The 25,763-nt window shown below is 57.2% G+C and overlaps 2 protein-coding genes across 4 annotated transcripts in view; both read right to left on the bottom strand.

The window, feature by feature from the left end:
* LOC115408444 (natural resistance-associated macrophage protein 2-like) overlaps positions 1-25,763 on the bottom strand; it is a 918,259-nt gene that overhangs the window by 521,748 nt on the left and 370,748 nt on the right. The window lies entirely within an intron of this gene.
* The window catches only part of LOC115408433 (plexin-B1-like), a 36,849-nt gene continuing 11,494 nt past the window's right edge, over positions 409-25,763 (bottom strand). The window contains exons 4-38 of one of the 2 annotated variants that reach the window (XM_030119196.1): positions 22,555-22,683; positions 22,368-22,468; positions 21,791-21,923; positions 21,554-21,713; positions 20,129-20,237; positions 19,933-20,041; positions 19,745-19,861; positions 19,483-19,596; positions 19,271-19,361; positions 18,952-19,121; positions 18,507-18,658; positions 18,244-18,349; positions 17,697-17,833; positions 17,365-17,538; positions 17,067-17,232; positions 16,859-16,990; positions 16,649-16,753; positions 15,309-15,470; positions 14,877-15,028; positions 13,938-14,038; positions 13,455-13,672; positions 11,100-11,278; positions 10,960-11,026; positions 10,435-10,581; positions 10,281-10,361; positions 10,115-10,193; positions 9,719-9,822; positions 9,554-9,638; positions 9,218-9,384; positions 8,806-8,966; positions 8,535-8,682; positions 8,334-8,398; positions 6,342-6,417; positions 6,154-6,228; positions 409-4,028 (exon numbers count right to left, since the gene is read on the bottom strand). In XM_030119196.1, coding sequence (XP_029975056.1) covers positions 3,924-4,028; positions 6,154-6,228; positions 6,342-6,417; positions 8,334-8,398; positions 8,535-8,682; positions 8,806-8,966; positions 9,218-9,384; positions 9,554-9,638; positions 9,719-9,822; positions 10,115-10,193; positions 10,281-10,361; positions 10,435-10,581; positions 10,960-11,026; positions 11,100-11,278; positions 13,455-13,672; positions 13,938-14,038; positions 14,877-15,028; positions 15,309-15,470; positions 16,649-16,753; positions 16,859-16,990; positions 17,067-17,232; positions 17,365-17,538; positions 17,697-17,833; positions 18,244-18,349; positions 18,507-18,658; positions 18,952-19,121; positions 19,271-19,361; positions 19,483-19,596; positions 19,745-19,861; positions 19,933-20,041; positions 20,129-20,237; positions 21,554-21,713; positions 21,791-21,923; positions 22,368-22,468; positions 22,555-22,683 — 4,377 coding nt within the window. In that variant the 3' untranslated portion in view covers positions 409-3,923. Of the gene's footprint in view, positions 4,029-6,153; positions 6,229-6,341; positions 6,418-8,333; positions 8,399-8,534; positions 8,683-8,805; positions 8,967-9,217; positions 9,385-9,553; positions 9,639-9,718; positions 9,823-10,114; positions 10,194-10,280; positions 10,362-10,434; positions 10,582-10,959; positions 11,027-11,099; positions 11,279-13,454; positions 13,673-13,937; positions 14,039-14,876; positions 15,029-15,308; positions 15,471-16,648; positions 16,754-16,858; positions 16,991-17,066; positions 17,233-17,364; positions 17,539-17,696; positions 17,834-18,243; positions 18,350-18,506; positions 18,659-18,951; positions 19,122-19,270; positions 19,362-19,482; positions 19,600-19,741; positions 19,862-19,932; positions 20,042-20,128; positions 20,238-21,553; positions 21,714-21,790; positions 21,924-22,367; positions 22,469-22,554; positions 22,684-25,763 lie in introns of both variants that reach the window. The other variant, XM_030119195.1, reaches the window with a different exon arrangement.

Genomic DNA, 25,763 nt, shown 5'->3' on the forward strand with positions numbered 1-25,763 from the left:
GCTCCAGAACCTGGTCTCTGGTCTATGGTGAGCTCCAGAACCTGGTCTCTGGTCTATGGTGAGCTCCAGAACCTGGTCTCTGGTCTATGGTGAGCTCCAGAACCTGGTCTCTGGTCTATGGTGAGCTCCAGAACCTGGTCTCTGGTACATGGTGAGCTCTGCAACCTGGTCTCTGGTCTATGGTGAGCTCTAGAACCTGGTCTCTGGTCTATGGTGAGCTCTAGAACCTGGTCTCTGGTCTATGATGAGCTCAAGAACCTGTCTGTGGTCGGGACAGTAAATCATAACAGTGCAGATCATTATTGGTGTTTTCGGTTCGAGACTGTCCCACTGCCTATGGACAGTGTGTGGACAGCCTGTGGACAGTGTGTGGACAGTGTGTTGCTTCATCAGAGGGACACGGTAAAGAACTGTTAAAATTAGACTTTATTTGTACAGGATACAAACTGTTGGGCGTCACCGTAGAAACACTTTGTGTTGCAGACAAACTCTTCCTCAGCATCGTCATCCTCACATTTATGTACAGGCACATTTACACCGTTAGCAAACTGTACAGTCGGTAGAAAACAGTCTGCGCTTCATCAGACAACAGCTCACTTATACAAACCCCTAAGAGTTCCTTCCCTTGTAGAAAAGAGATCGACCAATCAGAGCCGAGGATCTATCCGAGTACTGAGATCGACCAATAAGAGCTGAGGATCAATCGAGCAGAGCACAAGCTCCGCCCACCATCTTTAAACAGAGGCAAAGAAAAAAAAGTACAAGAAGCACCATGAATCATCATCATCGTCGTCATCATCATCGTCATCATCGTCATCATCATCATCATCATCATCGTCGTCATCATCATCATCATCGTCATCATCATCATCATCATCGTCATCATCGTCATCGTCACTGGCATGCAGAGCACTACACTACGGTCAAACACAGGAGGCAAAAACACAGAGAGGAGCTCCGAGGACGTCCAGAGAGACAGGAGCAAGAAAGTCCCGGAGCTGAGACCAGCTGGCAGGACCCGGACTCAGCAAGACCAGGGGCACAAGTCTGGCTCAGCTCCGGAGCAGAGGACACCCAGAGGACACCCAGTCCATCTGCTCACCGCCTGCTGGGGAAGGGCCAGGACAAGTCCCATCAGGACAGACCAGGACAGGTCCGCAACGTCCAGGACACTCCTGGAGGTTTCTGGAAGACCAGGGACAAATTCTCTCCGGAGAATCTCTTGAAGTCCACCAGAGATTGAGACGTTCCAAGAGGGTGAAGGACAAGAACCTTCAAGAAGATCAAAGGAAGTCTAGAACGTGTCCTGAAAACTCAGCAAACCTCAAAGCAGCACTGGAAGATCTGGACTCTTTCAGGGACGGTCCGGGACAGTCGGAGACAGTTCAAGACAGTCCAGGATGGTCCTGGGCAAATCATACAAAGACTTGTCACAAAGTCCTGGATGGTCCTGAGGTTTTCAGATCTGAGACCGGCTGCCAGGTGGCAGTCCAGAAAAAGTCACGCGGACCCAGGACGGTTCTGGACGGTTCTGGACATCATGTTAGCTGAAACCCTGAAATATCGGTGGAATCAAGGACGATTTCAAGGCATTGAGGAGTATCTGGGACTCACAGTGGGAGGACAGGCCAGCAGAGTCCAGGAGCCGCGGTCTCAGGGCTGTCGAGACAATCCGGATCGGAACCTGAACCTGTCAGCGAGGGTTCCAGATAGTCCTGAAGGCCTCGTTTCTACAGCGGGTCCAGAACAGTCCCAGGCTGAACCCAAATGTCCCGACACTCCACCAAGTTCCGTCCTCAGACTGGACCCAGACCCGGCTTTGGGATTCTGACCCTGTGACCTGGACCGTCCAGCCATTTGTGTCCTGGAACCATTACTGGTTCTCTTCATGTTCCGTCTTCAGAACACTGAGATGGAGCGGTGGTTCGGATTCAGCCGGCTGGACGGCCAGCAGGGCGGCGCTCTGAGGACGGCCAGCAGGGCGGCGCTCTGCCAGGAGGACGGCCAGCAGGGCGGCGCTCTGCCAGGAGGACGGCCAGCAGGGCGGCGCTCTGAGGACGGCCAGCAGGGCGGCGCTCTGCCAGGAGGACGGCCAGCAGGGCGGCGCTCTGAGGACGGCCAGCAGGGCGGCGCTCTGAGGACGGCCAGCAGGGCGGCGCTCTGCCAGGAGGACAAGCCCACTGGGAAGCAGCTCAGGTCCGGGTCTGAACCTGAACTGGTCTGACCAACATAAAGTGACAGACGGAGCTCTGGCTATGCTAGCTGTGGCCGCGGTGAAGGGCTAGCCGCACTGACGGCTCCCTGCTGGTTCTGCACTGAACTCTGGGTAACAGAACGCTGCAGTCATGGTTCCAACCCCCGGTCCCAACCCCCGGTCCCAACACCTGGTCCCAACAGACAGTCCCAACAGCTTCAGGGGTCAACGGTTAGTGTGAACCGGTAACCGGCCCGTCTCGCCGTGCTCTCGGAGGTTCGCAGTTTATCAGGTTTCTGAGTGCATCATTTAGGTTCCTCTCCTCTGGTTCAATATAAGTTAAGATGGGATCCTCCCATCACTTCCCATAATGCAACGGGACTTCCCATCATGCACCGGGACACACTTTCAATAAGGCTTCTGTCTGAACAGACAGCGCCACCAAGCTGCAGGACTGAAGGCACAGCCGGATAAATAAGTATAAACAGGACTTACAGTATGTACACACAATAAGTTAGTGACACACACACACACACACACACACACACACACACACACTTCAGATTGTTCTTCAGGTTTTTCTTGGTTCAGCAGGTTTAATTTTAACGTTTCAGTGTGAGTCCGACTTCAAGACGCTCTTCTGCTCTCCACACTTAACAAACTTCAGTGAGCATGTCTGACTGTCTGACTGTTTGTGTGTGTTTGTTTGTTTGTTTGTTTGTTTGTTTGTTTGTTTGTTTGTGAACCGGTCACACTGACAAATAAGAAACCATCATCGTCTAAAGTGGAGGTAAAATCCAGCCTTTTGTCAGCAGGAGCTTCCAAAGACCTGCAGGATGTCGGCCAGGTCTCAGTTCCCGGTCTGGGTTCCCGGTCTGGGTTCCCGGTCTGGGTTCCAGGTCTGGGTTCCCGGTCACGGTGTCCGTTTTGTCGGACGTGGTGAATGTTGGCGCGGAGACCAAGGTGGCCGATCAGATCCCCGAGGGACCTGCTGGTCCACTTCCTGGACCCCAGGACGTCGTCTCCGAGCTGAACCTGGAGACCAAAGTTTTCAACCGACGAGCAAAACAAGCAAACTGAAGACCGGCTCACAGAACCGGGATTTATTGCTGGATCGGCTGGAGATCCAATCAGAACCTGCTTCCATGTAGACCTGAGGAGTCCAGGTGGGCCAAGCTGGACCCAACCCGGAACTGAGGAAGACTCGAAGGACCCGGCCCATCAGGCGCCGGTCCGGTCTGAGGTCAGAAGGCCCAGAACCCGGACTCACACTGAAACCGGACTCCTACGCCCCCTAGTTCTGAATCTGTTATTGCGTTTGGTTCCTGAACCCCAGACCCGGTCCGAGGTCCGGGCCGCGGTTCAAGGGGGCCAGGCAGGAACCGCAGGGAACCCTGGGAAACGTAGTGCAAGGCGGCAGGAGCAAGGCTGGTCCTCCAGAGGACTGGTAGATTGTCGTGGTCCCACACAGGCCCATGACCCGGGTCCGGGTCTGGGTACGGGATCAGGATCAGGATCAGGATCAGTTGGCTAAATTCAACTTTACTTTGACATTAGCTTAACTGCGGCTGTGCGAGGAAATCAAAAGACCTGAGTCTGACTATAAAAACACACACACACACACACACACACACACACACACACACACACACACACACACACACACACACACTCAGCAGGAAGACAGTGTAACAGCTGTCCAGTCAGTGTCTCTGGAGGCGTGTCCTGCTCAGAGGTCGGTGACCTTGTTCTCCACCAGGGCGGCGACCTGCTGCAGGCGGTAGGCCAGCTGCATCTTCTGTCCCGAGCTGTCCTCGTCCAGGGACAGGATGATCTGAGACCAGGGACAGACGCCGTCAGCCTGAGCTCCAGTCCACCAATCACAGCTCAACAGAGACTTCAAGACGTCTTTCTAAACTTTTCACCTTTAACCTCTACTTCATACCTCCTGACTTTCTTTCCATCCTGACCTTAAACCCTCTTCTAGTAGGCGGGGCTAGTACTGGTCTCAGCTGCAGCTGCACCAGGCTTTAGTGGAAGGAGGCGTGTATAAGAGAGACGCTGACATTTTAAAATGAGCAGAAAGATCTTTTGTGTCAGTTTTAATTCAGTAAAATCTTCTGAGCTCATTTATTTTTTCAATCGATGTGAAAGAAACTAAATCTCAGCATCGAGTTTCATGTTCTCTGTCCCTCCGCCATTTTTACTTGGATGCGTGTAATACACACAGTGGCCACACCAGGAGGACTGGCGCTGTAGCCCAGACTACTGTCAGGACAGCGCCGCAGCATGTACTATAACTACCGTAAACCCTGTGATACTGACTGTATTCCGTTAAACCCGTCTCCTTTAAAGGAATACTCCACCCAAAAAACGATTTGGCCTCATTTTCTACTCACCCTCATGCTGAGAAACACTCTGGAGCACTTTTTTGATGTTTCAAATGCAGTTGGAGATGTTTGGGGATTTTCGTTGTCAACAAACAGGGGTCGACAGCGCCCGACAGAAAAAACGGTCCATAACGTCCACAAAACGTGTCCATTTTCCTTCATGCTGCTCGTCCGCTGTAATCCAAGTGTCCTGAGCGCGTAACGTCCATAATTAATTCTTAACGAGGTCATTTAGTACATTTTAAGAGCTCAAACAGTGCTCTCTCTACTGCTCCAGTGCATGTCTGCACGCAGCCTGAACTACGGAAGCCTCGGCAGACCAAGCAACACGCTTGTGCCCTTTCAGCAGGACACCGAATTCAAAGCTTTAAAACAGCAGCCAATCACTTTTGTGATTGTCCACAGCTCGGTCACTCAGCAGAATATAAACAGCGGAACTTCTTCTTCTACGCTTGCAATTTAGAAAAGTAGTCGCTGAAAGCGCGCAAGCGTGTTGCTTGGTCTGCCGCGGCTTCCGTAGTTCAGGCTGCGTGCAGACGTGCACTGGAGCAGTAGAGAGTGCCCTGTTTGGGCTCTTAAAATGTACTAAATGACCTCGTTAAGAATTAATTATGGACGTTACGCGCTCAGGACACTTGGATTACAGCGGACGAGCAGTATGAAGGAAAATGGACACGTTTTGTGGACGTTATGGACCGTTTTTTCTGTCGGGCGCTGTCGACCCCTGTTTGTTGACAACGAAAATCCCCAAACATCTCCAACTGCATTTGAAACGTCAAAAAAGTGCTCCAGAGTGTTTCTCAGCAGGAGGGTGAGTAGAAAATGAGGCCAAATCGTTTTTTGGGTGGAGTATTCCTTTAAAGGAGACGGGTTTAACGGAATACAGTCAGTATCACAGGGTTTACGGTAGTTATAGTACATGCTGCGGCGCTGTCCTGACAGTAGTCTGGGCTACAGCGCCAGTCCTCCTGGTGTGGCCACTGTGTGTATTACACGCATCCAAGTAAAAATGGCGGAGGGACAGAGAACATGAAACTCGATGCTGAGATTTAGTTTCTTTCACATCGATTGAAAAAATAAATGAGCTCAGAAGATTTTACTGAATTAAAACTGACACAAAAGATCTTTCTGCTCATTTTAAAATGTCAGCGTCTCTCTTATACACGCCTCCTTCCACTAAAGCCTGGTGCAGCTGCAGCTGAGACCAGTACTAGCCCCGCCTACTAGAAGAGGGTTTACGGCAGTCTAAACCAGCTAAACCAGCTAAACCAGTCCAAACCAGCTAAACCAGTCTAAACCAGTCTAAACCAGTCCAAACCAGCTAAACCAGTCCAAACCAGCTAAACCAGTCTAAACCAGTCTAAACCAGTCTAAACCAGTCTAAACCAGTCCAAACCAGCTAAACCAGTCTAAACCAGTCCAAACCAGCTAAACCAGTCTAAACCAGCTAAACCAGTCCAAACCAGCCTGAAGCTCCAACTAGTCCTGAACCTGTTCAAAACTAGTCTGATAAACTGGCCTAATGTGGGTGTAGCGGTGGGTGTAGCGGTGTGGGTGTAGGTGTGGTACCTGGTCGTAGTACTTGTTGATGTACTTGTAGAGCTCATGGAGAGCAACCAGACTGTTCATCTCCGAGGCAAAACTCTGCGCGCGCGCGCGCACACACACACACACACACACACACACACACACACACACACACGGAGGAGTTACAGTCGCATGTGGACAACATCACAGACACCTGGTGTGTTACTGACCCCTGAGAGCTCCGTCAGGGTGGAGTTCATCTCCTGGTAGCAGCCGGACGCAGCGCTGTGGATGTCACTGTAATACCTGCAGACACACACACACACACACACACACACACACACACACACACACAGTAGAAGAGTGACAGTGAGCGTTGTTTCCATGGCAACAGGAAGCAGAGGATTTTCTACGGCGGCAGATTTGGGCCAAAAATCAAACTGAAGACGTTTCGGTCCAGAAGCGTCTCGGGTTTCAGGAAGTGTCCCGCAGGCTCCGCCTCTCCGCTCACATCAGTGGCTGTGTTCGAAACCGCACACTGCCTACTACATCCTTCCATACTCATACTATCCATCCTGCATCCTGCTGACTCAGTCCATCAGACAGTATGCAAAGCGTTTACACTACAGCATACTACATAATAACCCACAATGCATTGCACTCCTCCCCGAGCCGAAATCGACCTGCTAAAGCTGATTTCACTTTAGCTCTAAACTCTTCAAATGTACAACTTCATCCAGATTTTTTTAAAATTAGGCGACAAAGTGGTGGTTTAGAGCCGAGTGTGTCGTTTATTTGTCCAAATTCCAGCCGTTTATGATTTTGTTCGGACGAATTCGGCGATATGTGAGCCAGCCGCGGTGAGCGGCTCCAGCAGGAGGAGTCAGAGAAGCAGAGCACACAGGAACCCCGGACCCGCCCCGGGGCCCCCGCCCGGCACGGCACCCAGCGCCGTGGCCGTGGCGGTCGGGTCCCCCGACCCGGCGGCCCGGCCTCCGGGCCCGGTCGGGCTTTGGTGGCGGGCGACCATGGATCACGCCGCCGGCCGCCCCCGCCACTCCGACCGGCTCCCCGCCGACCCGCTCGGCAGCGGGGCCGAGACGCGCCGTCTCACCCAGCGGTCCCACGGAGCGGCCCGCCCCGGGAGTCACACCGAGACGGTTTCGGAGGTCCGGTGGCGGACCCCCGGGCCCCCCGGTGCAGCGCGGCACCCCAGCGGCGGGCCCGCCGGCGAGCGCAGAGTTTCTCACACCCTCCGGGGCCGGACCCAGATCGCGGGGCCAGCCCCCCCACCACACCCGCCGGCCGCCAGGCGGCGCAAGCTCTGTCTGGTGCAACCGCTGTCCGTCGCGTTGCATCTTGGGTAATTTCAGTATGAGTAGTGAACACACGATGTGTACTCAACATTTCTGGCGAATGCAGTATGCATCCGGGAACTTCTCGTATACTCAAAATCGCATACTGCCAGTGTGAACACTCTGCATACTCACTAAGTTAGTGTGAGTAGGAGGTAAGTCTGCGGTTTCGAACACAGATGAAGAAGTGCAGAAAGGCTGTAATTCCAGGGAAATGCCAGCAGGGGGCGATGATGCTGGTTTTAAAAAGAGCCCTGGTCTCATTGGAACCATTCAAAGATGCCGATGTTCAGAGAGCAGAGAGACAGATAGAGTCCCGGGTCCAGACCAGGTCCTGGTCTCTGTCCCTGGTTCTCCACCTGCTGCTTCACCAGTCTCTGAGTTTAACATCAATCATCTGCTGATTTTATTTGATGAGTTCAAGTTCTGCATAAATCGCCCGATCACAGCGCCCCCTCTGGCCACGTGATGCGGTCACATGACGGGCTGGACCAATCACACTCTAATGTTCAACATGGAGCCGTCCTGCTGGACTCGCTGGAGTCTTCAGGACGGGATCTGGGACGCTGTGGGGGACGTCAGGACAGCTCTGTCCATTTATTTACAATCTATGGACGAGACTCAGAACCCATCCGTCCACAGCTGCAGCCCTCTGAGGACATCCCGTCCTGCTGAGACCTCCCAGGTGTTCCAGGTCTGGATGTGGACCACAGACCGCCTATTGCGCACCCTGGTTCTAGGTGTTCCAGGTGTCTCTGGACTGAGACAGGCTGAGATGTTCTGTGTTCTCCGTCCCTGCTGCTCCTTCAGACCACGCTGGACCCGGCGGGGACCGGCTTGGGACCACGGGCCACCTGTTGGACTCACCTCTCCACCAGCTGCTTGTAGCGGGGGATCTCTCTGGCGTACAGCAGCTTGTTGACCGGAGAGTCCTGATTGGACGAGAAGCTCCGCGTGAGGTCACATGGTCACAGCAGGCGGGTGGAGACAGACAGGGGGGTGGAGACAGACGGGTGGAGACAGGCAGACAGACGGGTGGAGACAGGCAGACGGGCGGAGGTGTCCTACCCGTCCCACTTTGTGCTCGGAGGTGGTGCAGGAGTCGATGAAGGTCTGGGCGATGACGGACAGGACGGCGTCGATGCTGTCCGTCACCTGGACGTCCAGGACGAACTGAGGGTTCTTCAGGATGTTGACCCAGAACCGGAGAGGGAGACTGGAGACGGGGACGGGGACGGGTTAGAGAACGAGAGACAGGTCAGGGACAGGAAGACAGGTCCATGACAAGTCAGGGACAGACAGGACGTTGGGCGAGACGCTGTCCAGGTGTGGTCCTCACCTGTTGGTCTTCCAGATGTGGACGGTCTCCGGGTCGTCGATTCCATGTCTCTCGGCCATGTCGTCCAGGAAGTCGAAGAAGAAGCGGACGGCGATGGGAGGAGGACGCTTCGTACTGAGGATGGCCACGAAGACATCGTCCACAAACTTCTGCAGTGTCCCCTACAGACAGACAGGTGAGACAGACAGGTGACGAACGGCCGGGCGGGGGACAGACAGGTGGAGGACAGACAGGAGGGGGACAGACAGGAGGGGGACAGACAGGTGGAGGACAGACAGGCAGAGGACAGACAGGTGGAGGACAGACAGGTGGAGGACAGACAGGCGGAGGACAGACAGGAGGGGGACAGACAGGTGGAGGACAGACAGGCGGAGGACAGACAGGCGGGGGACGGGTGGTGGGTGTGTCCCACCTTCATGGACAGCAGGCGGGTCAGGTAGATCTCGGGGATGGCCTTGGCCCGCTCCCGCTCCCTCAGGCTGCTCTTGCGGGTTTTGGGAAGATCCGGGTCCTCGATGCTCTTCACCAGGTGCCAGAGACGGAGACCCTCGTCCTCCTCGCCCTCCAGCATGGGCGTCTCTGCAGGACAGGGACAGGGACAGGATCAGGGGCAGGGGGAGGATCCAGGTTCTACAGGGTTCTGGGTCTGGGGTCCAGGTTCTACAGAGTTCTGGGTCTGGGGTCCGGGTTCTACAGAGTTCTGGGTCTGGGGTCCGGGTTCTACGGGTTCTGGATCAGCTGTTCTTACTCTCTCCGGTCTGGAACACCTGGTTGACTCCGCCTCCAGAACCCTGCGAGCGGGGTATCAGGGCCACCGTGGCTCCGTCCGGAACCTGAGGACAGACGGGGTCAGAGGTCAGCGGGGGGGCGGGGCCAGAGGCCGCGCCGCGCTCCGATTGGCCGAGGCCGTTACCTTGTAGTGCTGCAGCGTGTTGATTCGCTTCCAGCGGCCCTGAACCACCGCCGTGACGTCATCGTCCGACAGGGTCAGGTGACCCGCCTGGCCCGAACGCCACTCTGGACGGGACGGGACGGGGACAGGACAGGTGAGACAGGACCGGGGGACAGGTGGGACAGGGCCGGGGGACAGGTGGGACAGGACCGGGGGACAGGTGGGACAGGGCCGGGGGACAGGTGAGACAGGACCAAGGGACAGGGGACACAGGACCAAGGGACAGGGGACACGGGCTGGGGGACAAGGGGGACAGGTGGGACAGGACCGAGGGACAGGTGGGACAGGGCTGGGGGACAGGTGGGACAGGACCGGGGGACGGGACCAGGGGACAGGGGAGACAGGTAGGGGACATACCCAAATCCAAGCTGTCCGCTGCGGGTCTCTGGGAGAACGGCGCCCCCCTGTAGACCTGGTCCAGGATCTTGTCCTTCACCTGGAGCAGGACAGGCAGATGAGAGACAGGGATACAGGACAGAGACGGACAGACAGACGGACAGGACAGAGAAGGACGGGTCCTCGCCTGTGTGATGGTGTCTGTGTCCAGGACTTTGACTGGACACGGCTGGACCTCCACTCCGTTCTTCACCAGGACCGTCAGAGTCTGGGGGGACAGAGAGACGTGAGACGCTGTCCAGGCGGGCGGGACAGGTGGGGGGGGCGGTCCGGGGCGTCACCATAGCGCTGTAGTCGATGTCCTCTCTCAGCAGGTGGCTGTCGTTCAGCGTCCTCTTGGCCTTCCCCGTCACCGAGTCCACCGGGCCTTTGTCCACCTGGTACTTGATGGCTCTGTAGAGCATGTAGAGCGGCTCCCCGGCCACGTCCTGGGGACAGACAGACCGGGGGGTGAGGCGGGGACGGGGGGACAGACCGGGGGGTGAGGCGGAGACGGGGGGACAGACCGGGGGGTGAGGCGGAGACGGGGGGACAGACTGGGGGGTGAGACGGGGAGGGGGGGACAGACCGGGGGGTGAGGCGGGGACGGGGGGACAGACTGGGGGGTGAGACGGGGAGGGGGGGACAGACTGGGGGGTGAGGCGGGGACGGGGGGACAGATCGGGGGGTGAGGCGGGGACGGGGGGACAGACCGGGGGGTGAGGCGGAGACGGGGGGACAGACCGGGGGGTGAGGCGGAGACGGGGGGACAGACCGGGGGGTGAGGCGGGGACGGGAGGAAAGACAGACACGCGGGACACGGCTACCTTGAGGAAGGAGTAGAGACAGATGGACATCCAGTTGGTCAACATCTTCTCCACGACGGTCTCCGTCCTGAAAGACAGCAGGGACTCAGGACCGGCCGGGTCTCCGCCCGCCGGACTGGGGGTGTGCTGGATTTACGCACCGGCGCAGCATGAGCTTGGGGTTCTTGGCGACGTACTGCTGGACCAGGTCCTGCAGCAGCGTCTTCATCACCTCGGTGAAGTACTCCAGCTTGTCGTGCAGCGCCAGCGTCAGCAGAGACGCCACGAAGCCCCGGTCCCGCTGCGAGAACCCCTGCTGGGCCTCCAGGGTGTGGATGAACTGGACAGGGACAGGGACAGGGGACCGGGTCAGACCGGGTCACTGAGGGAACCGGGTCACACCGGGTCACTGAGGGAACCGGTGGGTAGTTAGCTGTAACATCAGCTGGTTGGTAGTTAGCTTTAGGCTGACTCACTCAGGAAAACAGTTTTGGCTAATGCTAATGCTAACGGTGCAGCTATGAGTGCATTCAGTGAGTCATCCTAACTACATCCTATCAACCTGGGGCTCTGTGATTGGACGAAAGCAACCGGCTCACTGACGAAGTGGCTGATGGAGCTAACGCTCCATGGAGCTGGTGGTGATAATGCTAACCGGCCGGTCAGTTGCTGGTCAGTTGCCAGTCAGTGTCCGGTCAGTATTTGGTGAGTATTTGTTCAGTTGCCGGTCAGTATTTGGTCAGTGTCCGGTCAGTATTTGGTCAGTGGCCGGTCAGTGGTCGGTCAGTATTTGGTCAGTAGCTGGTCAGTGGCCGGTCAGTGGCCGGTCAGTATTTGGTCAGTAGCTGGTCAGTGGTCGGTCAGTATTTGGTCAGTATTTGGTCAGTATTTGGTCAGTGGCCGGTCAGTGGTCGGTCAGTATTTGGTCAGTAGCTGGTCAGTGGCCGGTCAGTGGCCGGTCAGTATTTGGTCAGTAGCCGGTCAGTGGCCGGTCAGTATTCGGTCAGTGGCCGGTCAGTATTTGGTCAGTAGCCGGTCAGTGGCCGGTCAGTATTCGGTCAGTGGCCGGTCAGTATTTGGTCAGTAGCCGGTCAGTGGCCGGTCAGTATTCGGTCAGTGGCCGGTCAGTGGTCGGTCAGTATTTGGTCAGTGGCCGGTCAGTATTCGGTCAGTGGCCGGTCAGTGGTCGGTCAGTATTTGGTCAGTAGCCGGTCAGTGGCCGGTCAGTGGTCGGTCAGTATTTGGTCAGTAGCTGGTCAGTGGCCGGTCAGTGGCCGGTCAGTATTCGGTCAGTGGCCGGTCAGTATTCGGTCAGTGGCCGGTCAGTATTTGGTCAGTAGCCGGTCAGTGGCCGGTCAGTATTTGGTCAGTGGCCGGTCAGTGGCCGGTCAGTGGCCGGTCAGTATTCGGTCAGTGGCCGGTCAGTATTCGGTCAGTGGCCGGTCAGTATTTGGTCAGTAGCTGGTCAGTGGCCGGTCAGTATTTGGTCAGTGGCCGGTCAGTGGCCGGTCAGTGGCCGGTCAGTATTCGGTCAGTGGCCGGTCAGTATTTGGTCAGTAGCTGGTCAGTGGCCGGTCAGTGGTCGGTCAGTATTTGGTCAGTAGCTGGTCAGTGGCCGGTCAGTGGCCGGTCAGTATTTGGTCAGTAGCTGGTCAGTGGTCGGTCAGTATTTGGTCAGTATTTGGTCAGTATTTGGTCAGTGGCCGGTCAGTGGTCGGTCAGTATTTGGTCAGTAGCTGGTCAGTGGCCGGTCAGTGGCCGGTCAGTATTTGGTCAGTAGCCGGTCAGTGGCCGGTCAGTATTCGGTCAGTGGCCGGTCAGTATTTGGTCAGTAGCCGGTCAGTGGCCGGTCAGTATTCGGTCAGTGGCCGGTCAGTATTTGGTCAGTAGCCGGTCAGTGGCCGGTCAGTATTCGGTCAGTGGCCGGTCAGTGGTCGGTCAGTATTTGGTCAGTGGCCGGTCAGTATTCGGTCAGTGGCCGGTCAGTGGTCGGTCAGTATTTGGTCAGTAGCCGGTCAGTGGCCGGTCAGTGGTCGGTCAGTATTTGGTCAGTAGCTGGTCAGTGGCCGGTCAGTGGCCGGTCAGTATTCGGTCAGTGGCCGGTCAGTATTCGGTCAGTGGCCGGTCAGTATTTGGTCAGTAGCCGGTCAGTGGCCGGTCAGTATTTGGTCAGTGGCCGGTCAGTGGCCGGTCAGTGGCCGGTCAGTATTCGGTCAGTGGCCGGTCAGTATTCGGTCAGTGGCCGGTCAGTATTTGGTCAGTAGCTGGTCAGTGGCCGGTCAGTATTTGGTCAGTGGCCGGTCAGTGGCCGGTCAGTGGCCGGTCAGTATTCGGTCAGTGGCCGGTCAGTATTCGGTCAGTGGCCGGTCAGTATTTGGTCAGTGGCCGGTCAGTGGCCGGTCAGTATTCGGTCAGTGGCCGGTCAGTGGCCGGTCAGTATTTGGTCAGTGGTCGGTCAGTATTTGGTCAGTAGCTGGTCAGTGGCCGGTCAGTGGCCGGTCAGTAGCCACACCCACCCTGGTGAGGAAGAGCCTGTTGTTGAGCAGGTTGTTGAGCTGCTGCAGGCCCTGCTCCACCGTCGGCCGGCGGGAGTCCGGCAGGTCCAGCTGCCGGCTCAGCGGCGCCGCCTGCTGGCCGGGGAAGAAGACCCGCTCTGCGTACGTCCTGTAGTCCAGCAGGGGGAGCCCCGGCCCCCCCACGTCGCTGCTCAGGTCCATCATCTCGGTCATCAGGTCTGCGGGACGACAAGACCAGTCTGAGGGACCTCGTCTGCAGCAGCGTTAGCATGAGGGGATCGTTAGCATTTTGCTTTAGCATCAGGGTTTAGGGTCAGAGGGTCAGGGTTCAGGGGCACAGGGTCAGGGTTCAGGGTTCAGGGTCAGGGTTCAGGGGCACAGGGTCAGGGTTCACGGTTCAGGGTCAGGGTTCAGGGGCACAGGGTCAGGGTTCAGGGGCACAGGGTCAGGGTTCGGGGTTCCGCTGCTTCCCGGTCTCAGTACCTGTGAACTCCTTTCGACACTGATCTCCAACGTTGATCTCCAGAGTTTCCAGCTGCAGCAGCACCTTCTTGTAGTCTCTGAGGGCCTGTTTACTCTTCCTCCTGCCAACCGCACCGCCGCACCACCATACCACCACCACCACCATACCACCACCACCACACCACCACCATACCACCACCACCACCACCATACCACCACCACACCACCACCACACCACCACCATACCACCACCACCATACCACCACCATACCACCACCACCATACCACCACCATACCACCACCACCACCACACCACCACCATACCACCACCACACCACCACCATACCACCACCACCATACCACCACCATACCACCACCACCATACCACCACCACCACACCACCACCACCACACCACCACCATACCACCACCACCACACCACCACCATACCACCACCACCATACCACCACCACACCACCACCACCATACCACCACCATACCACCACCACCACACCACCACCATACCACCACCACCACACCACCACCACCACACCACCACCATACCACCACCACCACCACCACCATACCACCACCACCACACCACCACCACCACACCACCACCATACCACCACCACCACACCACCACCATACCACCACCACACCACCACCACCATACCACCACCATACCACCACCACCACACCACCACCATACCACCACCACCACACCACCACCACCACACCACCACCATACCACCACCACCACCACCACCATACCACCACCGCCACCGCACCACCACCACACACACACACACACACACACACACACACACACACACACACACACACACACACACACACACACACACACACAGCACAGCTGAAGGTCAACAAGCAAAAAGGCGACAGGAAGTGTGAAGAATCGTTTCCTGTTCCAGCAGGACTGCGCCGTGGCTCCGCCCACCTGTACATCAGGATGACCACCAGCACCGACAGGATGATGACGGCCGCCCCCGCCGCCAGACCGATCTGCGCCGCCAGCGGCACGGCGGGCAGCAGCGAGTCGCTGTCGTACTGGACCCGGCCCAGCTCCACCTGCAGGTTTCCCATGAACACCTGGGGCAGACAGCCCGGGGTCAGCGGGATCAGGAACAGGAGAGGAGAGAGGGGGGAGCTCCTCTGAGCTCTGATTGGTCCAAACATCACGGTGAAGACACGCCCCCTCACTGATCTCTGACGTCACGTGTAACCAGATACACCAGTAGGAGACGCTGAACCTCGACACCCCGAGTCTGGACCTGCTGGGTCTGGACCTGCTGGGTCTGGACCTGCTGGGGTCTGGACCTGCTGGGTCTGGACCTGCTGGGTCTGGACCTGAGCCGGGGGGGTTCTGTACCTTGAGGCCCGGCAGCGGGGAGTTCTGGTCCAGGCTGGCCGGCTGGACCTCCGGAGGCTCGCAGTACAGGTGGGTGCTGTCCAGGGTCTTCACCTCACAGTCCTGGTCCCCCAGTGTGGCCCGGACCTCCTGTCTGGACATGGCTCTGGTCAGGTCCTGACCCTGAGGGACACCAGACCAGCACAGCACCGTCAGAACCACAACCACAACCACAACCACAACCACAACCACAACCACAACCACAACCACAACCACAACCACAACCACAACCACAACCAGAACCACAACCAGAACCACAACCACAACCACAACCACAACCACAACCACAACCACAACCACAACCACAACGTCATTCGGAACAGCACTAAGTTGAACAGTCAGGGCGAGGTCAGATCCTGGACTGGGGTCAGGTCCTGGACTGGGGTCAGAGGTCAGGGCGAGGTCAGGTCCTGGACTGGGGTCAGGTCCTGGACTGGGGTCAGAGGTCAGGGCGAGGTCAGGTCCTGGACTGGGGTCAGAGGTTAGGGTGAGGTTGGTCCTGGACTGGGGTCAGGTCCTGGACTGGGGTCAGAGGTCAGGGCGAAGTCAGGTCCTGGACTGGGGTCAGAGGTCAGGGCGAGGTCAGGTCCTGGACTGGGGTCAGAGGTTAGGGTGAGGTTGGTCCTGGACTGGGGTCAGGTCCTGGACTGGGGTCAGAGGTCAGGGCGAAGTCAGGTCCTGGACTGGGGTCAGAGGTTAGGGTGAGGTCGGTCCTGGACTGGGATCAGGTCCTGGACTGGGGTCAGAGGTCAGGGCGAGGTCAGGTCCTGGACTGGGGTCAGAGGTCAGGGCGAGGTCAGGTCCTGGACTGGGGTCAGAGGTTAGGGTGAGGTCGGTCCTGGACTGGGATCAGGTCCTGGACTGGGGTCAGAGGTCAGGGCGAGGTCAGGTCCTGGACTGGGGTCAGAAGTCAGGGCGAGGTCAGGTCCTGGACTGGGGTCATGTCCTGGACTGGGGTCAGAGGTCAGGGCGAGGTCAGGTCCTGGACTGGGGTCAGAGGTCAGGGCGAGGTCAAGTCCTGGACTGGGGTCAGAGGTTAGGGTGAGGTCGGTCCTGGACTGGGATCAGGTCCTGGACTGGGGTCAGAGGTCAGGGCAAGGTCAAGTCCTGGACTGGGGTCAGAGGTTAGGGTGAGGTCGGTTCTGGACTGGGATCAGGTCCTGGACTGGGGTCAGAGGTCAGGGCGAGGTCAGGTCCCGGATTGGGGTCAGAGTTCAGGGTGAGGTCAGGTCCCAGACTGGGGTCAGAGGTCAAGGTGAGGTCAGGTCGTGGACTGGGGTCGGAGGTCGGAGGTCAGGTACCTCCACGGCGATGACTCCGCCGGGCTTGAAGCGGTACGGTGCCTCCGGAGCTTCGCGGTTCAGCGGGTAGAGCTGCGGGTCGGGGTGGTACAGGAAGCTCTGACCCTGAAACACAGAGTTTCAGAGTAAACTCCACTTCCTGGTTCCTGCAGGTCCAGGTGACTTCCTGTCCCTCGGGGACAGGAGGACGTTGTGACGGCGCTCTGGGACCTTGACGCTCTGGAAGTGGACCCGGACGTTGTCCAGCTGGAACCAGACGCCCTTCACCCGGACGCCGGCCGTCACGGCGGGCGTCAGACACTTCATCAGCGAGGGCGACAGGACGGAGCAGCGCTCCGACACCTGGCGGGAGGACGGCGGGTCAGACAGGAAGTGGACGGACGCGTGTCCTCGCCCGCGGCCGGTCGCCGCGTCTCACCGTTGCCATGGTGCCGTTGAAGACCAGCTGCCGCCGGGCGGTCAGGAGAGACAACCGCCGCCTCCGCTTCACCCGTTGCACCTCCACAGGCTCCACCCACACCGAGAAGACGGGCCGCTGCACCACGTCCAGGTTACTGCCCGTCGCCGTGACGACCCGTCCGCCGCTGAAGACACGAGGAGGAAGTCCGGCGTGAGGACAGGAAGTCCGGCGTGAGGACAGGAAGTCCGGCGTGAGGACAGGAAGTCCGGCGTGAGGACAGGAAGCGGCGGCCGACCGGCGGCGGGACGGTTCTTACGCGTAGAAGCTCTCGGACGGCGCGGCGTCGCTGATCTCCGGGTCGTCAAGGTAACGGAATGTCGCATTGGGGACGATCCGCTCGGCCGTCCCAAACAGAACCCGGACCGGAACGTCGCCGGTCCGACCGGAACCCGTCTGGCACACCAGCTGGGTGTCGGTGACCTCCTCCACACTGGGGGGGGAGGGGGTAATTTACCATCCTGTCAGATTCAATACCAGATAGGATGGACCGGTACCAGCACCAGCAGCAGTACCAGTACCGGTACCGGTACCAGCACCAGCAGCAGTACCAGTACCGGTACCGGTACTGGTACCAGTAGCAGTACTCACATGTAGCAGGGCTGCGGTCCCAGGAAGGCGCTTAGGTCCGAGGTCTGCCCGGTCAGCAGCCGGACCCCCCTGATGGTCAGTCTGGTCCCTCCAGAGACTGGACCCTGAGCAGGGACCAGATCCAGGACCTGGGGATCCTGAACACAGAGCAGAACCAGGACTGAGAACCTCCCCTGATCCGTCATGTTACTGTTAGTTACTGTTCGTTACTGTTAGTTACTGTTCGTTACTGTTAGTTACTGTTAGTTACTGTTAGTTACTAAATGCGTCCCGGCTTCAATGGGTTAAACAGGAGATTAAAGAAAAAATAAACATCTGTATCCAACCGAGTCCAAACCGGGACGAAACTGTCGACCCGAGTGAGTCCAGGATCACGTGATCGGATCGGGACATCCCTAGTTACTGTTACTGTTAGTTACTGTTGGTCAGAGTTAGTTACTGTTACTGTTAGTTACTGTTGGTCAGAGTTAGTTACTGTTAGTGTTAGTTACTGTTACTCAGTGTTAGTTACTGTTAGTTACTGTTATTGTTAGTTACTGTTAGTTACCTGGTAGGTGAACGTCTGAGTGGACCTCCCAGGAGGGGTCGTTCCCACGGTAACCAAGACTGGCCCCTCCCCCGGCTGCCCAGTGGGCTGCAGCTCACACACAACTCTGAAACACACAATAAATACACAATAAACACACAATACACACAATAAACACAAAAGACACAATAAACACACAACTCTAAAACACACAAAGTACACACAAAAACACACAATAAACACACAGCTCTGAAACCCCCCCGCCCAGCGGGGCCCTCGCTCACCGTGTGGAGATCCGGTATCCCTCTTGGCGCGGCGGACACGGCACGCCGGCCACCGTGACTCCGCCCACCACGTCCCGGTAGCTCAGGCCCAGGTTGGAGCCGCTGATGGTCACCAGGACTCCGCCCTCCAGCGGGCCGGAGACCGGCAGCACCTGCGGACGGGGAGGCGGGGTCAGTGTTTCCATGGTGACGGGGGGACAAGGGGACAAGGGGACAAAGGGATGGGGGAACAAATGGACAGGGGGCCAAAGGGAAGGGGGATGGAGGGACAGGGGGACAAAGGGACGGGGGACAAGGGGACAAAGGGACGGGGAAGCAAACGGATGGAGGGACGGGGGGACGGAGGGACAGGGGACAGAGGGACAAGGGGACAAGGGGACGGGGGATGGAGGGACGGGGAACAAGTGTACGGGGGGACGGAGGGACGCACGGCGGCGGGACTCACCCCGGTGATCCGAGGGGGCGGGCAGGCGGTCGCGGTGGCGCCGGAACACGATTGGTTGTACGTGCAGCTGGGGGCGGGGCCTCCCACACACCACACACAGCCGTACTCCTCAGGCACCGCCCGGCACTGCGAGCAATCCGATTGGCCGGCGGAGCAGTCGTACAGCTGGACTGTGAGACACGGACAGACAGACGGGACGGACATGACTGTGTCTGTGAGACGGACTGTGGGACAGGTGAGACGGACTGTGGGACAGGTGAGACGGACTGTGGGACAGGTGAGACGGACTGTGGGACAGGTGGACAGTTGAGACGCTTACGGCTCAGTCCAGGTGTGACGTCGACTCGCTGCCGTCCAATTAGCAGGAAGACTGGAGCCTGATGCTGCAGCTGACTGACAGGAAACTGAAACTACACACACACACACACACACACACACACACACACACACACACCTTCACTGCAAGACCTGCACACTTTCACTGTGTGTGTGTGTGTGTGTGTGTGTGTGTGTGTGTGTGTGTGTGTGTACCTGGTGTGGGCTGCAGGTGAAGGTGTGTGTGTTGTCCGGTGTTTTTTGAACTCGTGCTGTCAGGTTGATTTGGATTCCCTCGATTTCAACAACACATGTGTAGGAAGCTTCATCCTGGAGAAACACACACACACACACACACACACACACACACACACACACACACACACACACACACACACACACACACACACACACACACACACACACACGTGTTGGTGTGTGCAGGAGCAGCAGTCCTGCAGCTGGTTCCGTCACTCACAGTGTAGACGTCCAGGTTTCGACCCCGCAGCACCACACTGCTGCTCAGGCCCATGGGCACTAAGGCAGAACTCTGCAGGGCAAAGATCAGAGGACAGGAGGGAGGGACGGGGGAGTCCTGTAGACACAGAGAGGACAGAGGGGGTGAGCTGAGGGACAGTCAGACAGACAGACAGACAGGTGTCTCACCCTCTGGTTCAGGATCAGGTGTTGCGTCGGGCAGCTCTGGCTGTGAGTGCAGAGCTGATCCAGAGGACACCAGTTACACCTCCACTGACTGTGGACACAGGCGAGACACCTGGAGGGGGACAGCGTCTTCATCAGCACCACCATCATCATCATCATCATCTGCATGTGTTTGCATCCATGTTCCGGGGCGTCTCACTGGGAGCTCTGGTTGAGGCGGCTGACGGAGGCACAGTCGTAGAAGGTCATGTTTCCCGTGGCGATGGTCACATGACTGAACACCAGGGACACGGGCAGGATCATGTGATCTGCGGGCAGCAGGAACAGGAAGTGGATCAGGACACAACCGCAAATTTTAGTTTGTGCCTGCCAGCTGATGCCGATGGTGTGCGTGTGTGTGCGTGCGTGCGTGCGTGTGTGCGTGCGTGCGTGTGTGTGTGTGTGTGTGTGATTCGCTGTGAGCTCTGAGCTGAGTCAGTCTTGTCGACGTCTTTATCTATACAGGACATTTATAAAGGACCAACGGCTCCAGTGCCTCACAGCACAAAAACAAAGAGACCTGGACCGGGTCAGGGAGCCGGCGGGACCTGGACCTGGACCGGGTCAGGGAGCCGGCGGGACCTGGACCGGGTCAGGGAGCCGGCGGGACCTGGACCTGGACCGGGTCAGGGAGCCGGCGGGACCTGGACCTGGACCGGGTCAGGGAGCTGCCAGTGAGGAGGGATTGAAACCAGTCCAGAAGAGCCTTTAATGTCCCCACAGTGTTGGAGGGGGGACAGGAAGGGGGACAGTAGGGGGGACGGGAGGAGGGACTGGTCTACCGAGTCCAACGCTGCAGTCCAAACAGCAGCATCAAGGTTTAACAGCAGATCAGAGATGACAGACTCAGCAGGGGTGTGTGTTGCCATGGAGACCAGCTGCTCTCAGCAGGGGTGTGTGTTGCCATGGAGACCAGCTGCTGTCAGCAGGGGTGTGTGTTGCCATGGAGACCAGCTGCTCTCAGCAGGGGTGTGTGTTGCCATGGAGACCAGCTGCTCTCAGCAGGGGTGTGTGTTGCCATGGAGACCAGCTGCTCTCAGCAGGGGTGTGTGTTGCCATGGAGACCAGCTGCTCTCAGAGCCTGTCCAGTACACTGAATGTACCCTACAGTACAGCATAAACTCCCAGAACGGCCAGAATTCTCACCACACTTTAAATCTCCCAGTTTAAATTTGAAATGAGGTTTTCACATCTGGACAGAGGACAGGCGTGGCGACGGTTTGATGTTTTCATGGACAGAGGACAGGCGTGGCGACGGTTTGATGTTTTCATGGACAGAGGACAGGCGTGGCGACGGTTTGATGTTTTCATGGACAGAGGACAGGCGTGGCGACGGTTTGATGTTTTCATGGCGTCTCTACGGGAAAGTACGGCGAGGCAGGATGGAGTTGATTGAGGATGACTCCGGGGGAATAAATTCGGTTTTTGGGGAATTTTCTCGGAATTCTTCGTCTGGAACGCTGAGAGACGTCGCAGCTCACGGTTCCGGAACATTCTGCTTCTCGCTGCTCCGGGTCGGTTGGAACCAGAACCACAGCAGAGCGGCGTTCTGGCCCGGCGGCAGGCACAAAGCAAAAACACCCACCGCTTCCTGCCGGCATGTCGGGGAGCGTCTCCGGCGGCGGCGACTGACACGTGATGCTGGTTCCCATGACGACGGCCGGCCGAGGCGGGAGGAGTCCAAACACACAGGAGAGAGGCTCCGCCTCCGTGAGGGCGGGCAGCCGCAGGACGGACAGCGTCACCTGGAGGACGGACGGAGAGACGGCGTGAAGGACGGCGGTCACCGCCCGGCAGGCGTCCCGCCGTGAGCTCCGCCCACCTGCTTCTGCTCATGCTTGCTCTGATTGGCCGGCTGCAGGCTCTGCACCGCCACGCACTGATTGGTCGGGTCGAAGCTCCAGAGCCACTGATTGGGCAGCAGGTGGCGCCGGCACTCCTGCTTCCGAGAACATCTGGAAAAACATCAGGTCTCTGAAGGACGGGTCTGATCCAGGAGGAACGCACACACACACACACACACACACACACACACACACACACACACACACACACACACACACACACACACACACACACACACACACACACACACACAAACGCACAAACAAAGAAACACTGGAAAAGACCTGAAAGTACATCAGTCAAAATGAGACTGAAAACTACAATCAGAAAACTGTAGAGGAGGAAGAGGAAGAGGAGGAGGAAGAGGAAGTGGAAGAGGAGGAGGAAGAGGAAGAGGAAGAGGAGGAGGAAGAGGAAGAGGAAGAGGAAGAGGAGGAGGAAGAGGAAGAGGAGGAGGAAGAGGAAGAGGAGGAGGAAGAGGAAGAGGAAAAGGAGGAGGAAGAGTGGTAGAGTGGTCAAGCAGTGGTCAAGCGGTGGTCAAGCGGTGGTCCTACCTCCCCTCCAGGACACACCAGCCGCAGTAGGGGTCTGTGAGGGACAGGCAGGACAGACAGTCTGTCTGCGTCTGGCAGGACGAGACGGGGACCCTGGACAGCTGCGGGACAGGAAACGCCTCAGAGTCACTTCCTGTTTGCTTGTGGGGGCGGGGTTGACGGAGGGGGCGGGGTCACGGGGTCTCACCCGGCTGCTGGTCAGAGCGTAAACGTGCCGCTGGCTCTCGTCCAATAGGAGGTCGGCGCCTACGGCATTGCCGGCGTCAACGTTCACACTACCGTAGAGAACGCCGGACCAATCGGGTCGCACCAACACCTGGAAGAACAGCGAGACAAGAGACAGTCGCTCAGCTCGGTCACCAGGCTCTGCTGGGGCTGCGCCCTCTGCTGGAAACACAGCAGAACTTCACCAACCAGCAGGCAGCAGCTTCAGGCCAGAATCACAGCAGGACGACCAATCGATCAACGAGCCACTGATCAGAAACCCCGAAGGCATCCATCCATCAGGTTCACAAGGACAGTGTGTGTGTGTGTGTGTGTGTGTGTGTGTGTGTGTGTGTGTGTGTGTGTGTGTGTGTGTGTCTGTTTTGTGTGTGTGTGTGTGTGTGTGTGTGTGTGTGTGTTTGTGTGTGTGTGTGTTTTGTGTGTGAGTGTGTGTGTGTGTGTGTCTGTCTGTTGTGTGTGTGTGTGTGTGTGTGTCTGTTTTGTGTGTGTGTGTGTGTGTCTGTCTGTTTTGTGTGTGTGTGTGTGTGTGTCTGTTTTGTGTGTGTGTGTGTGTGTGTGTGTGTGTTTGTGTGTGTGTGTGTTTTGTGTGTGAGTGTGTGTGTGTGTGTGTCTGTCTGTTGTGTGTGTGTGTGTGTGTGTGTGTCTGTTTTGTGTGTGTGTGTGTGTGTGTCTGTCTGTTTTGTGTGTGTGTGTGTGTCTGTTTTGTGTGTGTGTGTGTGTGTGTGTGTGTGTGTGTGTTTTGTGTGTGTGTGTGTGTGTGTGTGTGTGTGTGTGTTTGTGTGTGTGTGTGTGTGTGTGTGTCTGTCTGTTTTGTGTGTGTGTGTGTGTGTGTGTGTGTCTGTTTTGTGTGTGTGTGTGTGTGTGTGTGTCTGTCTGTTTTGTGTGTGTGTGTGTGTGTGTGTGTGTCTGTTTTGTGTGTGTGTGTGTGTGTGTGTTTGTGTGTGTGTGTGTTTTGTGTGTGAGTGTGTGTGTGTGTGTCTGTCTGTTGTGTGTGTGTGTGTGTGTGTGTCTGTTTTGTGTGTGTGTGTGTGTGTTTGTGTGTGTGTGTTTTGTGTGTGAGTGTGTGTGTGTGTCTGTTTTGTGTGTGTGTGTGTGTGTGTGGGGGGGTCTGTCTGTCTGTTTTGTGTGTGTGTGTGTGTGTGTGTGTGCTTTGTGGAAATTTAATTCGAAAGCAGAAACAGATGAGCTGCAGTGACCAGCTGCTGCCAGCAGGTGGAGCTGCTTCACTGCTCCACAAGCCTCACAGTCGGTCCCTCAGCTCCAGGGGTAGAGGGGTTACATGAGGCCCCTGAGAGCCAGATGAGGCCCTGAGGACCAGATGAGGCCCTGAGGACCAGATGAGGACCTGAGGACCAGATGAGGGCCTGAGGACCAGATGAGGACTAGATGAGGGCCTGAGGACCAGATGAGGGCCTGAGGACCAGATGAGGACTAGATGAGGGCCTGAGGACCAGATGAGGGCCTGAGGACCAGATGAGGCCCTGAGGACCAGATGTGGCCCTGAGGACCAGATGAGGGCCTGAGGACCAGATGAGGACTAGATGAGGGCCTGAGGACCAGATGAGGGCCTGAGGACCAGATGAGGACTAGATGAGGGCCTGAGGACCAGATGAGGGCCTGAGGACCAGATGAGGGCCTGAGGACCAGATGAGGCCCCTGAGGACCAAATGAGGGCCTGAGGACCAGATGAGGGCCTGAGGACCAGATGAGGCCCCTGAGGACCAGATGAGGCCCTGAGGACCAGATGTGGCCCTGAGGACCAGATGAGGGCCTGAGGACCAGATGAGGACTAGATGAGGGCCTGAGGACCAGATGAGGGCCTGAGGACCAGATGAGGACTAGATGAGGGCCTGAGGACCAGATGAGGGCCTGAGGACCAGATGAGGGCCTGAGGACCAGATGAGGGCCTGAGGATCAGATGAGGCCCCTGAGGACCAGATGTGGCCCTGAGGACCAGATGTGGCCCTGAGGACCAGATGAGGCCCTGAGGACCAGATGAGGCCCCTGAGGACCAAATGAGGGCCTGAGGACCAGATGAGGGCCTGAGGACCAGATGAGGCCCCTGAGGACCAGATGAGGGCCTGAGGACCAGATGTGGCCCTGAGGACCAGATGAGGACCAGATGTGGCCCTGAGGACCAGATGAGGGCCTGAGGACCAGATGAGGACTAGATGAGGGCCTGAGGACCAGATGAGGACCAGATGTGGCCCCTGAGGACCAGATGAGGACCTGAGGACCAGATGAGGACCAGATGTGGCCCCTGAGGACCAGTGATCAGCAGTGATGGAATCACATCAGTCTGACGCTCTGCTCTCCAGAAACGGACCTCGAGACTCAGACTGGACCAGAAGAGGGTCAGGTGTCTCCATCAGGAACCAGATGTGGTTCAAGTGGAACTCAGTGATGTGTTTGACCCTCATCAGCAGTCGGGTTTCATCGGGGTCCCTGCGTCAAACATCACGTTAAAAACGTGATAAAAGATGACGCTGACACAGTGATGAGTGCTCTTCAGAAGTCACAAATTTACAGGGTTTCCGCCAGACCGTTTCAGTCCGGGCGCCCCGGCCGCGCTACATTCTGCAGCGCCCGGACAACGGACAGGAAAGAAAAACAAACAAAAAAACATAGCGCCGCGTTTTGTGGCTAATTAGCAGTTGCGCTCAATCGATTGAGCTGGACGGTTCGTTACGAGTGAGCGCCGTCGGCATCGCTCGCCCCCCGGGCCAAAGGTTTATCCTGCAGGAAACACTTTACGATCGGAAACGGTGCTACGCAGCGCTAAAACGTTAATCCATGACTGGGACCCTGTCATGCTCGTATATCTGTAAATTTCACTTTTTATAGCTTTTTAAAGGCCAATGCCAAACTCCGCCTACCTCTGCTGAGAACAGGGAGCATGGATGCAGACTTCTCTGAAAGGGGTGAACTAGCCCTCCCCCTCTCCCCTCCCCCTATTCAAAAGGTAGAACTGGGAGGTGAACGCCCATATCGTAGGGGTCGGGCTGAGGGGGAGATCTGGGATTGGCTCTTAGTCTAGTTTTAGTCGACGAAAACCAAACGGGTTTTAGTCCAGTTTTAGTCATTAAAAAATGCCTTAACGGGGCTGAATCATGCAAAATTCACTTTTTGTATGTTTTAACCTTGTTATATAGTTCTGTTCTCACCAAAACT

The sequence above is a fragment of the Salarias fasciatus genome, chromosome 20, assembly GCF_902148845.1.
Source record: "Salarias fasciatus chromosome 20, fSalaFa1.1, whole genome shotgun sequence".
Classification (NCBI taxonomy): Eukaryota; Metazoa; Chordata; class Actinopteri; order Blenniiformes; family Blenniidae; genus Salarias; species Salarias fasciatus.